This window comes from Astatotilapia calliptera, chromosome 17 (genome assembly GCF_964374335.1).
Source record: "Astatotilapia calliptera chromosome 17, fAstCal68.1, whole genome shotgun sequence".
NCBI lineage: Eukaryota > Metazoa > Chordata > Actinopteri > Cichliformes > Cichlidae > Astatotilapia > Astatotilapia calliptera.
Genome location: NC_137438.1, coordinates 13,383,098 through 13,396,567, shown reverse-complemented (window position 1 = coordinate 13,396,567; position 13,470 = coordinate 13,383,098). Strand labels below are relative to the sequence as shown.

Genomic DNA, 13,470 nt, shown 5'->3' with positions numbered 1-13,470 from the left:
TATAATTTGTGGAGCGCATAATCATCTAATATGGTTGAAATTGAATTGGTAGCAATATAGGCTGTTAACTTTGGACACAGAGACAATCAGTCCTTACTCACACTTCAGCAAGAGCCACAGCAGTCAGGCTGTTGGCAGGTGTGCATCTAGATTCAAGAAGTGTTTATTGTCATGTGTCACAACAGAAAAGGCATTTCTTTGTGCAATGAAATTCTTTCTTTGCTGCCCACCCATCAGCATACATAAAGATGCTGAAATTTTTGATGATGAATTCAGTATTAATATCACTATTCATGCCCCTGTATTATGGTAGAAGCTCCATAAATGGTTGATATAATAGTTGTTTGTCACTGATAAATTTAGACTTGAGATGCTGCCATATGCTCAGAAATTTGTGCTTACCATAAAAAAAGTCACATTTTTTTAAGAAACTGTATGTCTTCTATAGATCAAAAAATCAAAATATAGTGAAGACAAGGATAGAAATCATTTGAAAAATGTCAGTTTTTTGTCAAAGAGCAGGCCATTTGTGGATGGCCACACTCTTAGAAACCTTTGGCATTCTAGCTGTCATTTCACCCAATGCTTTCTGAAGTGCTTCCCAAATGTTGCATTGTTTTTAGTGGCATTTCCTTTGTATCCACAGACCATAGTGCCCATCCTGTTTAAAACAGAATACTGGATTTTTTTCTGGTGGGACAGCGAGGGACCATGTACGATCTCCTATACACCAACAAGAAATTCTGGTGAAACTCGAGAACTGGTTATTAAATTACTCAAAATTGTGAAATCTGGAGGAGACGCAATGAAGAAAAAGAAAAGAACCTCAAACTCACAAAGTAAAGTAACAGATAACACAAAGGAACAGAGCAGACCAATGCTAGAAGCTAACATGGCTAACATTGACAGGAGATGAAAACAGTCTTAAGATGGCCAAACCACCCAAATAAGCGACAGCCTGCCTGAACTGCCCTGACACGCACCAAGGAAAAAGAGTCATGGAGTTTTGAATTGCAAGAATTAATAAAGGATCAGGAATCAATACTGGACAAACTAGATGATTGGAGTTGAGATCTAGGCAGAGCAACCTACAGATTTACTGAATCCAAGAGGAAACAGAATCAAAGAGTGACTTGGTCACAGTGTTTGTGGATAAATGACTCAAAGAGGAAATTTCAATCGATTCAGATCTCCAGATTCAACGCGCACACCGGACATGTGGAACACAAGAAGCTTAAGAAATTTGGAGAAACACAAACACAAGAAACACTTTTAATAGCTCACATGAGGAGGAAATGAGGAGTGGCAATATTAATAGCCAGTGCAGAGAATTTTGAACTGTTAAAAGAAATCAAAGATAAAGAGGGTAGAACTGATGAAAATGTATTGAAACCATAGCAACAGTATATGAAGGAATATTATATGTGGAAGAGATTGTAATATAATAATAGACTACAATTTAGATACGACTAGTCATAAAAAGCATAAGAGATCTATGACTAAACTCTTCAAAAATACATGGAAGGAAATGGGGGTTTTTTTTATGTGTGGAGTGATGTACACCCTCTGCAGAGAGACTACAGCCACTATTTGGTAACTCATTCAGTTTTCTCTCAAATTGACTTTTTTTTTTTTTACCCAGAAGGAGAAAAGGGATAGAATAAAAGAATGCAATATAGGAGTTGCAGAGGTCTCAGACCAGTGCTGTACACCTTAAGATTAAACTGAACTCTGTAAGGAGGAATACAAAGGTGTTGGTTTAGCTCTCTGGGATGAGCAGGCAACCTGCAGCCCTTTGCTGCCTGTCTTCCCTGGTCTTGCCCCTTTCCTGTCCCTATCAAATAAAGCCAGAAAAAGGCCAAAAAATAGGAGGAATAAATTTTTTTAACATTTTAACAAACTTTATCAACATTTGGTTCTGACTTAGATGCCTCAGACTTCTTCGTCTGTTCTGTGTCTGTGCTCTTTTGTCCACAGACACTGATTGGTCTTTGCAAGTCTGCCTAGAACACCAACATTATGTAGTCACCTCTTAGTGTTGACATTGATACTGATGTTTAGGGCAGGACATGTCAAGATTGTAGTCAAACTCACAAAGGCTGACATTTTATCAATCAACTAGCCAAATACATCACTTTGTCAATGAGCAACAGTTTTAGCTGTGCTACCATAAATGGAATTTCTTTTTCCTCTACTGATCAATAAGCTTCTAGCTAAACGTGCTATTGGAATACTGGGCTGATAATGACTCAAAGTGGGGCTCTCTACACCTACACATTCATCATTTACAACTGTTAATCACTGATATACATTTCTGATATCTAATGGTATTGTAGGTAAAGTAAAAAATTAAAATAAAATTCATAGACACCCAGGGATTACAGTGGTATTGTCAATATTATAAATCATGTTTTTATCAAACATTTTAACAAATATCTATTTTTACAGATTTTCTAAGATAAGGATCTTATGGGGTTTTTTTTTTTTTTACCTTCTATCCTATGTAATGGCTTTATTAAAGATTCTTCCTCCTTCTTGATGCATTCTCAATCATCCAGGGAAGTAAATCTCCAAAAAGTTGATTCTGTTCATCTGGATGTAGCATTTTGTGGGAAAAACGTTTCGTCACTCATCTAAGTGACTTCTTCAGTCTGAGCTGACTGCAGGTTTCCCAGTACATGTGGCTTTTAAACCCCAAAACACGTTGCGCCAAAAACTGGTCCACCCCAAGCATCGGGTCCCCGACACAAACAGAGTAACATAGTGTACGCTGTTAAGTGCCAGGAGGATTGCCAGGATTTATACATCGGGGAAACCAAACAACCTCTGGCGAAGCGGATGGCACAACACAGAAGAGCTACCTCGTCAGGCCAGGACTCTGCAGTCTATTTACACCTACAGGCCAGTGGACACTCTTTCAAGGATGAGGATTTACACATCCTGGACAGGGAGGATCGCTGGTTTGAGCGTGGAGTCAAGGAGGCCATTCATGCGAAAAGGGAAAGACCATCTCTGAATCGAGGAGGGGGCCTAAGGGTACATCTTTCGCCATCTTACAATGCTGAGATTGCAGCCATTCCCCAACTCTCTGTGAATGGTACTCATGACCATTGATCAGTGGTCTTTGATCAGTGGGTTTTGGTCAGTGGTTGTTGATCAATGGTCATAAGAATTTGTATAATTAATGATGAAGCAACTGACCTCCCAGCCCGTTGTTCCTTCAGTGGGCTGGTTTCAGTCATTATGCAAATGTACTGTTTATAAGATTTGGGGAAACCTGCAGTCAGCTGAGACTGAAGAAGTCACTGGATGAGTGACGAAATGTTTCTCCCAAAAAACGCTACGTCCAGATGAACAGAATCAACTTTTTGGAGATTCTTCCTCCTTCTTGTTGTGTTCTTCCTTTTAGCTCCTGAGTGTGTGTTTGATAAATGTCCACACTAACATTACTGTTGTATTCAATGGGACTAGATGACATTTCTAGGCACTTGAGTGCTCGTAAATATCACAAGTGTGAGTTTTGGAAGCATCCCAATTTTAAAAACTTCGATCGTGAAACTTAGAAGATAAAACACATTAAGTTTCTGTTGCTTTGCTGTGACAGTTATTTTTTATTAAATTATTTTTTTTACAAATGTGTCTATTTTAAGGCCTGCAACTTCATAGTAGTGCATAACTAGCCTTAACATCATACAGTAATGATCGTAGAGTATGTATTTATGTGTCTGTATGTACCCTATCTCCTCTTTAGCGGACAGGACAATCTCAAACAAACTTTACAGTGATCATTAACATCTGTATTTTTTCATATAGATTGTGGTCATTTCATCGTGTTACATTCTCAATTCGCATTCGCATTCAACATGTGTCACCCATACATAACCAAAAGTTGTATCTGCAGGAGAATTGTGTCCGAATCACCACTAAATACGGAATAAAGAATGTGAAAAAGCACCACAGGCCTGGTGATTAAAATAGGAAGTTATGTACAGGTTAAAGTGCTCCACAAGAGTGTTGTTCCACAGTAACTCGCCTTCATGTTGTTGTTTACAGTGGAAACGTTTCAGAAAAGAAGTCCCACATTTTGGTTTTTAATCTATGCACTTAATCATTCGTCTCCTGCCAACAAGTAGACCTTCAAAGTGGAACTGCTAAGCTAAGTTTAAGCTCCGTGTATTGTATGCTTGGACTCATATAGCAGTTTATCAATCTGGAGTTTGTTGTAGAGTGTATACATGACAGTAAAAAAGAAAATAAATACAAGCATAATAGAACCACTACTACAACATCTGCAAATGTGACAATAAATGGTTTGTAGAGATGACACACTCTGCCAAAAGCATGTCATTTATAAGGGAAACTAATGTTGCTGCTTAGACTACTGCATAGAGCAACACTTTTTATGTTTTTTCTTTTCTTTTTGAGGGCACTATAAATGATAATATGACTCAATGCATAATGAGTAGTCCCACTGCTGATACATTATATCTGAATACATTAAATGTGCAAGTATAAACCAGTAATGTGAATCATACCTACAGTCTGAGCTCTGCCAGTGCACAGTGAACCCACCTCGCCTTCCAGCCATATTTAGTCTTAGCGTATGTGTAAGTTAGTTGGGGGCATAGATTTATTGATCGTCCTCACCCACCGCTGCTCTTATATCCCATCTCCTCCTCACTGGAGGAAGCAGCAGCACCCGAAGAGAGATATTAAATCAGGCAAGTCATCAGAATAAGCTTGTGGAGACACCTGTGTGACACTTAAGGAGTCATGGTGGTCCTCACTTGTATCCCTGCTAAATTGAGCCTCATCCACTTCATCCGACCACTTCATTGCTCTAAGTCTTCTTAAAGGACATTTCTTTTATTTTACGCCCTTGTTTTTACTCTCAGCTAAGTGTGAGAGCTGTAGGTCTGATACTGAAGGAGGCGGGATCACTCCAGATGCAAGGCTTGTTCAATTAACAGTGCGCCTTTCATCTTGTAATACACAGCCTTGTACTTTGATTTTGAAATCCTCCATGACTCATCGTTTGCAGCAAGGAAAATGGAGCATATGCTTTGTTAATCTTAGTGTTACATAAATACGTAAGCATCCGCACACAATTCACACAATAAATAGCCTGAAATGATTGACTGTATAAATACAGGTCTAGTCAGTCAAACACAAACGCACATCCAAGGCCTACTAGTGTATTCCTGTGCATCACAGATGACTGTTGCAATATGAGGTTGATAGCAGATGATTAGACAGTGACTCCTCCTAACCAGCCAGCACCCTGCAGCTCAGTCTGTCACTGTTTCAGAAAGATGGATTAATGTATTTTACCTATTTGTTGTAAATGAGCGCCACCTGCTGGCAGAGAGTCGCAGCTACAGGCTGTGACCCTTGCTTGGCCTCCACAGAGAATATGCAAATTTCTCTCTTCATGCTTATTTTTAAAAGGCTTTCCAAATTTAACTTTTGTTTTCATCTTTTAAATCTTGGATCTGTTATGTGTGTCATTTTTTCTTGTTGTTTTTACTGATCAGCCACCCACCCACACACACACTCACACACAGCTATGCAGCTGTGAACCTCAAGAACATTTCAAGATTTCAATCTGCAACCTGGAAGAGTTAGTCGCTTCCAGTAAAACTGTGGATTTATTTTTGTTTCATACCACTTCAAATTCAGTGTTATTTACAAATTAACACTGACTAAAGGACCGTTATATTGTAAAGTAACAACCTTACAACATTAGAGAGGGAACCCCAATGATCAGACATGCAATAATCAGGTGATGGTGGGAATGGTAGAACTGGTATGTACCCTGCACTGGTATGGTGAAATGATCTATTGGGATAATATAGCACTATATTATATCTATATATTCGATTTTGAGGCTACAGTTTGCACTTGTTCACCAAAATTTGAATGTAGCAGGTTGGAAAAATGTTGCCTGGTCTGATGAGTTTTGATTTATGTTGCAATATTCAGACCTGAGTAACCATCTCCATCACTTTATGACCACAGCTCACTGATCTTCTAATGGCTCCTTCCAGCAGGATAACATGCCATGTGACAAAGCTCAGATCATTTGAAACTGGTTTAAATCAATAAAGATTGATTGATTGATTGATTGATCTTAACATGACAAATAACAATAAGTTCACTGTACTCCAGTGGCCTCCACAGGCACTAGACGCTCAATCCAATATCTTTGGGAGGTGATGAAGCGCAAGGTGGCTTACATGCATAACAGCTGACAAATCTGCAGCAACTGTATGATGCTGTCATGTCAACATGAACAGAAATCTCAGATGAATGTTTCCAGCACTTTAGTCTTTGTCTTAGAGGCCGTTCTGAATGGAAAATGGTAAATGGGCTGCATTTGTATAGCGCTTTTCTAGTCCCTAAGGACCCCAAAGCGCTTCACACTACATTCAGTTATTCACCCATTGGCGATGGCAAGCTACATTGTAGCCACAGTTGCCCTGGGGCGCACTGACAGAGGCGAGGCTGCCGGACACTGGCGCCACCGGGCACTCTGACCACCACCAGTAGGCAAACATGGGGTTAGTATCTTGCCCAAGGATATTTGGGCCTCCTGTCAATAGCCAGGAGGCAGCCTGGGATCGAACCACCGACCTTCTGATTAGTGGCTGACCTGCTCTGCCACCTGAGCTACAGCCACCCTACAGCCTGTAGCTGAAAAGGAGGCAAAGGTCCTGGCAAAGTGTGTCTAATAAAGTGGCCAGTAAGCGTATATTCAAACACATAAAAGGGACAGCTGTTCGTGTCACACTCAGGCAGACTACGTGGCTTTGCTTCTGAATGTAAAAAGTCATTCCCTTGGTTTTCCAGGTTTTCCTTCTTTGGTTTAAAATACTACATCGTTAATGTCCGTGCTTCAACCATATTGGCTAAAGCGGCGACTCGAATGCGCGTCATTGATCCGCGTGCAGACTGTGATTGGCTGCGGAGATGGGGGCTGGAGCTAGTTAAAGCTAAGGCTGGAAAAATAGGTGGAACCCAGAAAGGAAGTGGACCTTCAAAATAAAATAATGAAAAACGAATGATATCCAGACTAACGATGCCTAGAGGATTATAGGCTTTCTTGTTAATAAAGCACATCTAAGCTTACATTGTGGGTTTTTTTTAAATGCAGAGTACCTTGTCATTTTTCCGCCACCAATCAGTTTTGTTTGAAATTCATTAGCTGCAACAAAAAAGCAGCTTTAGATGTATTTTGCATTAGGTTTCTCAGAATGTATTAAGTTATTTTTACCTGGATCTTTAATCCTATTTGCTAAAAGTCTGGCTTCTTTTATCAGTAGTAAACTAATACATATTACGCTATGTAAGCCAGCAATGGACATTTGCAAGCATGCTGTCAATGCTGTTTCTTTTTTTGTCCACACAAGCTAATCATGTGCTTTAACAATCATCTTGTATTTTGAATTTTCATATAATGGTTCATTGGTGGGTACAGTAAATGGAACACTGAGTATCAGTCAGTGGAGCCACAAACATTTCAGCCTGTAGATATGCGTTTTTTCCTCTTCCAAATCTTCTACTCGTCCATTTGACAAATACCATATAGGGAGTGCTATTTAACCAGCTTTAACTTGCAAGCTCCGTTGCAGCTCACCTCCACCTCACCTTCTACTTAACACTCTTTTTTGTTTGTTTGTTTGTTTGTTTTTTTTAGTTAATAGGTAAAGGGGGCGATGTGGCTGATTATTTTTCTTGGTCTTTCTAGGTTGAAGTGGAGCAATATTTTTGTTGTCACCAAATACATATTCCACATAAAGATGACAACTTACAGTAACGCCTATTTGATGTCACTATTCAATTTTTCTGCAGAGACCATGAATTGCATTCAGTGATTTATTGCTTTTTGTAGTGTACGTGTTGTAAACAGGGATTTCTGTAATATTTTGCATGAAAGCTCCAGTTTGGTTAAGATTAGAGAGAGATTATCCTAGGAAGAGTAGGAAATGATACAGGTGGAGTGCATGGTCAGGGCATAATGGAGTTTTTTTTTTTCTCTGTTAGCCTGACAATAGACAAGACCCAAACTTGTGGCAAAAACAAGTACAACAACACAGAGAGCCTCATTCTGACACTGTTGTGTCTCCCTTCCCAATTTAATGGCAAATGCAAGAGGCGATTCAAAGGATAAAACATGGACTAATATAAGATTCCACAAGACCCAAACTTGTGGCAAAAACAAGTACAAGTTTAGATGCTACAGCTGTTTAAATAAAGTGTAAGAAGTGGCCTGGGCCGGATTATCCAGTAGGCATGTCCAGGGGCCCATGCGCAGTTGGTTCATCCAGGAGTCATTCATTTTTCCTGCCTCTTTCTCACACTGCTGAGGCTAGTGTGGGCTGAGTACTTCCAGTACTTTGCCAGAAAATTGGCATTTTTTTATTCAACAAATTTAGGATGAAAACACTGCAGTTAGTTTTTGAGACGTTCAGATGTTCAAGCTAAGTGGGAGGTAAAACATAGTAGCAGCAGCTCACTATCACAGTGGATTCATATCACAAGACTTTGAAGGTGCCAAAAGCTGCCCTCCCTAGAGGACGACCTGCTGCAGCTCCCAGCAGAAGAAGCGAGTGAAGGTGTGTTGTGAGGGTTACTTTTTTCAGTAGGATACAGTCAGTACTCTTCATCCTGTGTACACATTCCTTTATGTGTCTGATGAGAGAGAGGGGGGGGGGATCGTAGAAACTAGCTGGCTGGGGTTCACCGAAAGATTTGTGGCCGGGGACGCGTGTAACCTGGTGACATGGTTGTGAAGGTACCAGCTTGGTTGCAGATCTGAAAAAGAAGAGCACAGCTTGTGGGCTTTTATTTTGTAGGAACTGAGGGGAAACAGCGTCGTATGTTGGTTGACTTGCAGGGGGTGGACAGAGCAGCAAACCGTTTGAAATCCCCTCTAGCGGAGCAGAGGGCGAGAGGGTCTATTCCTGCAGTCCAGCTCAAACATGGCGGGCTGTGGAGGAGACGTGATGTGCTCGTGGTCCGGACCTAAGACCCACGGCACATCCTCAACCCCGGCGTCCGAAGAGGGGGAGCTGAGGAAGAGAAGGAGAGCTTTCTGCCTGACCAGGATGAAGTCCCGTAACAGCTCCGAGAAGCATCAGCTTCAGCATCATCATGAGCCCGCCGCGAACAACAACAACAACACGCCGTTCATGATCCACTGCAAGGAGATCAAACACATCTGCAGCAACTGCCGAGGAGCCGAGCCGCTGGACGGTGAGACGCTTCAGGTTGCTTTGAGAGCAGGAGGAGGAGTACTCCTGCTTTTTAAATGATTGTGCTCATCGCTCCCTGCCTGCTGGTGGGGGTCGGGGTCAGCGCTCAGATCAGATCCCTGTATTGAATCTGTTTTACTTTACAGTGAGGTTAACAATAGCTGATGCTGTTTGAAAGCCTCTGCTGAGTCTTCTTCGCTGTCACGGGGCTGTGGTGTGGCTGGAGCTTCACTGTAAGCGCATGATTTCAAGTCCAGTTTTTGTTTTGCTTCCCTGTTTGCATCGTGAAAGCAGAAGTTCAGGGCATTCCACGCACGGATCGCTATAGTTTCAGTTAATATAGAGAGCTGGGAAATTTTCTGGTTTTGTCTTACTGGATTCCACAAACCAAACATCATCGTATGGTTTAGTCTTTTCCCTTATTAACTGCTATAACTATCACTTCAAGTTCAGACTGTCGGTGGATTATTATCTGCACTGATGCTGATGAATTTTCTGTCAATACAGAAATCAATTTATGGAGCCATCACTGCAGCAGTTCATCTCAAACACACACAACGTCAATAGTTGCTCTGGCTTAAATAACAGAGATCAATAGCTAATCATAGAATCTGTTCATTTAATCAGCTTGTGGTTTTATTTGAAAACCTTAGCGTGTGGATCAGTGGAGGCTTTGTTCTTTAATAAAACTCAGCCACTTGATTTAAATTGCTTAATCAGCCACCGGGGATTTAGTGAGCAGCCCTTTCAAAACCTGGTTTTACTGGCACGATTTGTTTGAGAAGAGATAACCAGAACTCGTTTGGAGTTTTCTTGACAGAGGATCTTCAACAGATGATCAAAAACGTCATTTTTCAGTAAACTCAGTAATGAAGAAACTGGTTTGCAGTGACAGTAACATTTCCTCTTCATTTATTGTTTACTTGAAGATGTTTCAGACTGTTGGCGTTCTTGTTTTTCCTCCACAAATCAACACAAGTCAAGTCAATTGATGCAACAGCTGGTGCCAGCATAGACTGTATAAAAAGATGACAGTGGCTACTGCTGGTCAGTGAATTTCATGCCTTGTGATTAACAAGCCGTTAGTTTCAAAAACATTTGCTCATTGGCTAAGTTAGTGATGGTGAAAATGTTAATGCCATCCACTGTCAAGAAACCAGTGGATGGCATCACAACAGCTACTCACATCTTTTATATGGTCTGTGGGACTGACACTCTTTTGGAGACAGCCTCAAGTGGCCATCAGAGGAACTGCAGTTTGGGGGGGTGGCGAGTCTTATTTTGCTTGATGCCCAGTAGCAAGGCCATTTAAAAAAAAAAAGAGAGAGAAACAAAAACTAAAACTATGAATCAGCTAAGAAATTCAGTCGTAACACAGGCCTTCCAGCATCGTTGTTTTGGCTGAACCAAGTTGTTTTCGAGCTTGTTGTTCAGTGAGTCAGTGTTTTGAGGCATCAGTGAGATAACAGACCCCAGGTCAGACTGAAAGAATGTCTCCCTGCAGTGTGAGTCTGAGCCCTCTGACTCACTGCTGCTCTCGCTCCACTGCTTGTGGCGAGGGGGGGTTGGACTACACCAGGAGGGAGAAGACACCTTTTGTGTAAGGAGACAAAAGATGAGACAAACACAGTATGTCATCACCTCAAAATCTGCATAGTTTTGGGGGTTTTTTGCAGTCGAATGATGTCACTGTTGTCCTGGAAACACTAATTTTACTGCTTTAGGTGCTGGAGACGCTTCATTGAGAGAGCCTTTGTGCAAGGGAGGTTTCCGTGAGCTCTGACGTTCACACAGGGATGCTACACAGACTCAGAGTGTCTACTGAGGGGTTAGGGAGGGGAGGATGAGGGGGGGCTGACTGGATGTTGTTGAAGGAACTCTCAATGGCAGGTACAGTGTTGGTGCAGATTTGAACTGACATCTCTCTTCCAACAAGGCCTCCCGAAGGATGTCATCGCCTCCCGTCTGCAGCTGCCTACCAGTTTACACATGGCTGGTTTGTCCATCAACTGCTGATAATGTTTCAAATAGAGGAGAAATCACTGGCAAAAACACAGCTTCAAAGATTTTGACTTAAAGGTAGACTGATGGTCAAGTCGTACTGTATTTTTGTAATAGAACTGAAGGCAGTGATAATATACAACAGTCTTTTATCCATCCATCATCCATTGTCTCCTGCTTATCGGGGTCCACATCACAGGGACAGCAATCTAAACACACATGTCCAAACATCTCTCTCCTTAGCCACCTCATTCTGGGGAGCAGTCAGGCTTTCCCAGGCCAGCTGACAGATGTAATCTCTCCTCAGTCTGCCTCCATTTGGCCATGCCTGAAACACCTCACCTAGGAGGCGTCCAGAACCTCCACATCTGTCTGCTTTTGATGTGGAAAACAAGCATCTTTGACTCTGAGCCGCACATGATTTTGCAAAACATTCCTATGTTTTACTGCCAGATTTTCCCTGTCATTCCTCAATTACTTGTACAACATTCCCAGTTGAATTAAGTTTACTTCACCCAAATTCGAAACATTCCATGTGTTTGGATTCATTTCCATCTTTCCATTCATCTGTCTGACAAGTATCTGTTTGCACTGCATGCTTCTGTCGGCCAGTGTTTGTGTGCAGGTTTACATCCTCTGCTGCCTGCTGAAATGTTGCCTTCCTTCCCCCCCTTTATTGCTGCTGGCTCTGCCCTTGTTTTGTAGAGGATGGTGTGTGTGTGTGTGTGTGTGTGTGTGTGTGTGTGTGTGTGTGTGTGTGTGTGTGTAATGGGAAAGGTGTAATTTCAAATGGAAAATCGGAGCATGCTGTATAGAGTGGCCTCCAGCATGATTACTTTGAGGAAAGTCCCTGTGGGGTGGGGGGAATTGTAGCTCAGAGGAAGAGGGTTAATGGAAAACATGGGAAAGGGAAGGCTCACAGTTGAAGAGGTTATAATTCTATCAGATTCTCACCACTGAACCCCCCCCCCCTTTGGTCTGTGTTGTAGCTGGCTAACTCCTCTCTGTCCAAGTTTTTCTCTCCTCCTTCTTACATAAGGTTTCTGCTGCTGTGGCCACCTGACACATTAGCTGTGATTGAAAGCGATCCAAATAAGCTTTACCTGACTTGATTATGCAAAACCCCCCTGGCAGAAAATGTCCTCTGACATTTGAAGCAGAGAGCAGCGATCATCTGTTCTACTTAACTGTGGGTTAAAAGGGTCCCATTATCAGTTAATAAGCTATAGAATAATAGCTCATTTACTTTGTGCCCACCTGGCTGAGGCTTTAATAAAATGGTCATTAATCAGATCATTATCCAGAATGATTTCTTGAAAAAACAATTTTTGGGTCATTACCCGAAGGTCTTCCTTTTATGGCGATGTTTATCTGAGAAAAGGCATCAGGTTTTCAAATTTGTGCTACACTCTTCCTAAAAAAGAACTCAGACTATATCAGTCGCCCAGATGCCAACTGTCAGTCGTCATAACGCCAAATATCCGAACAAATACGTTGTTGTGCTAAGCGTTGGAATAAAAAGCGCAAAATTAAGTGAGTCAAAACCACAAAAACAATGTTTTTATGCATTTTGTTTATCTGCTTGTTAATGTTGTCTTTTCAGCTGAGGAAGTGGAGAGGTTGGCAGCGATGCGCTCTGATTCGCTGGTACCGGGTACGCACACGCCCCCCATCCGGCGGCGGAGCAAATTCGCCACCCTGGGTCGTCTGTTCAAACCCTGGAAGTGGAGGAAGAAGAAGAGTGAGAAGTTTAAGCAGACGTCTGCAGGTGAGAACCAAAACTCTGTAAACAGCACATCTGCAGGTCGGCAGCCAGCTCTGCGCCTTTCTGTCCTCTCTGCCTCACTCCCATCTCTGACACCTAGCAACAGCCTTGAGAGACGCTGTCCTTTAAAATGTTAGCATCAAAAGTCTACTGTGCATGGTTGTGTCTGGCTATGCACAGGGAGATTTCATGAGTCCAGTCATTATAGTCTGATACGTCATATAAGCAAAGAATGGCTGTATGTAGATATTAAGCAGGAACAAGTAATATCAACCTTCATTTGTCCACTGAATTCAATTTTGGAAGTATACATAATGCGAATGCAAAGGTTTGTAGCTGGATTGGAATCCTGGACATTTCCATTAGACCATGAATGCAGCATCTTTATTTAGCTCTAAAATCCAAGTGAAGAATAATTAATTTTCAAATTGATACCATAGGTGCATCCAC

At 41.7% G+C, this 13,470-nt stretch overlaps 1 protein-coding gene across 3 annotated transcripts in view; it reads left to right on the top strand.

The window, feature by feature from the left end:
* Nucleotides 1-13,470, top strand: part of phactr1 (phosphatase and actin regulator 1) — a 44,346-nt gene that overhangs the window by 16,558 nt on the left and 14,318 nt on the right. For 2 of the 3 annotated variants that reach the window (XM_080291679.1, XM_026147242.2), the window contains exons 1-2: nucleotides 8,893-9,255; nucleotides 12,859-13,023. In XM_080291679.1, the coding sequence (XP_080147805.1) occupies nucleotides 8,982-9,255; nucleotides 12,859-13,023 (439 nt within the window). In that variant the 5' untranslated portion in view covers nucleotides 8,893-8,981. Of the gene's footprint in view, nucleotides 1-8,892; nucleotides 9,256-12,858; nucleotides 13,024-13,470 lie in introns of those variants that run through there. The other variant, XM_080291680.1, reaches the window with a different exon arrangement.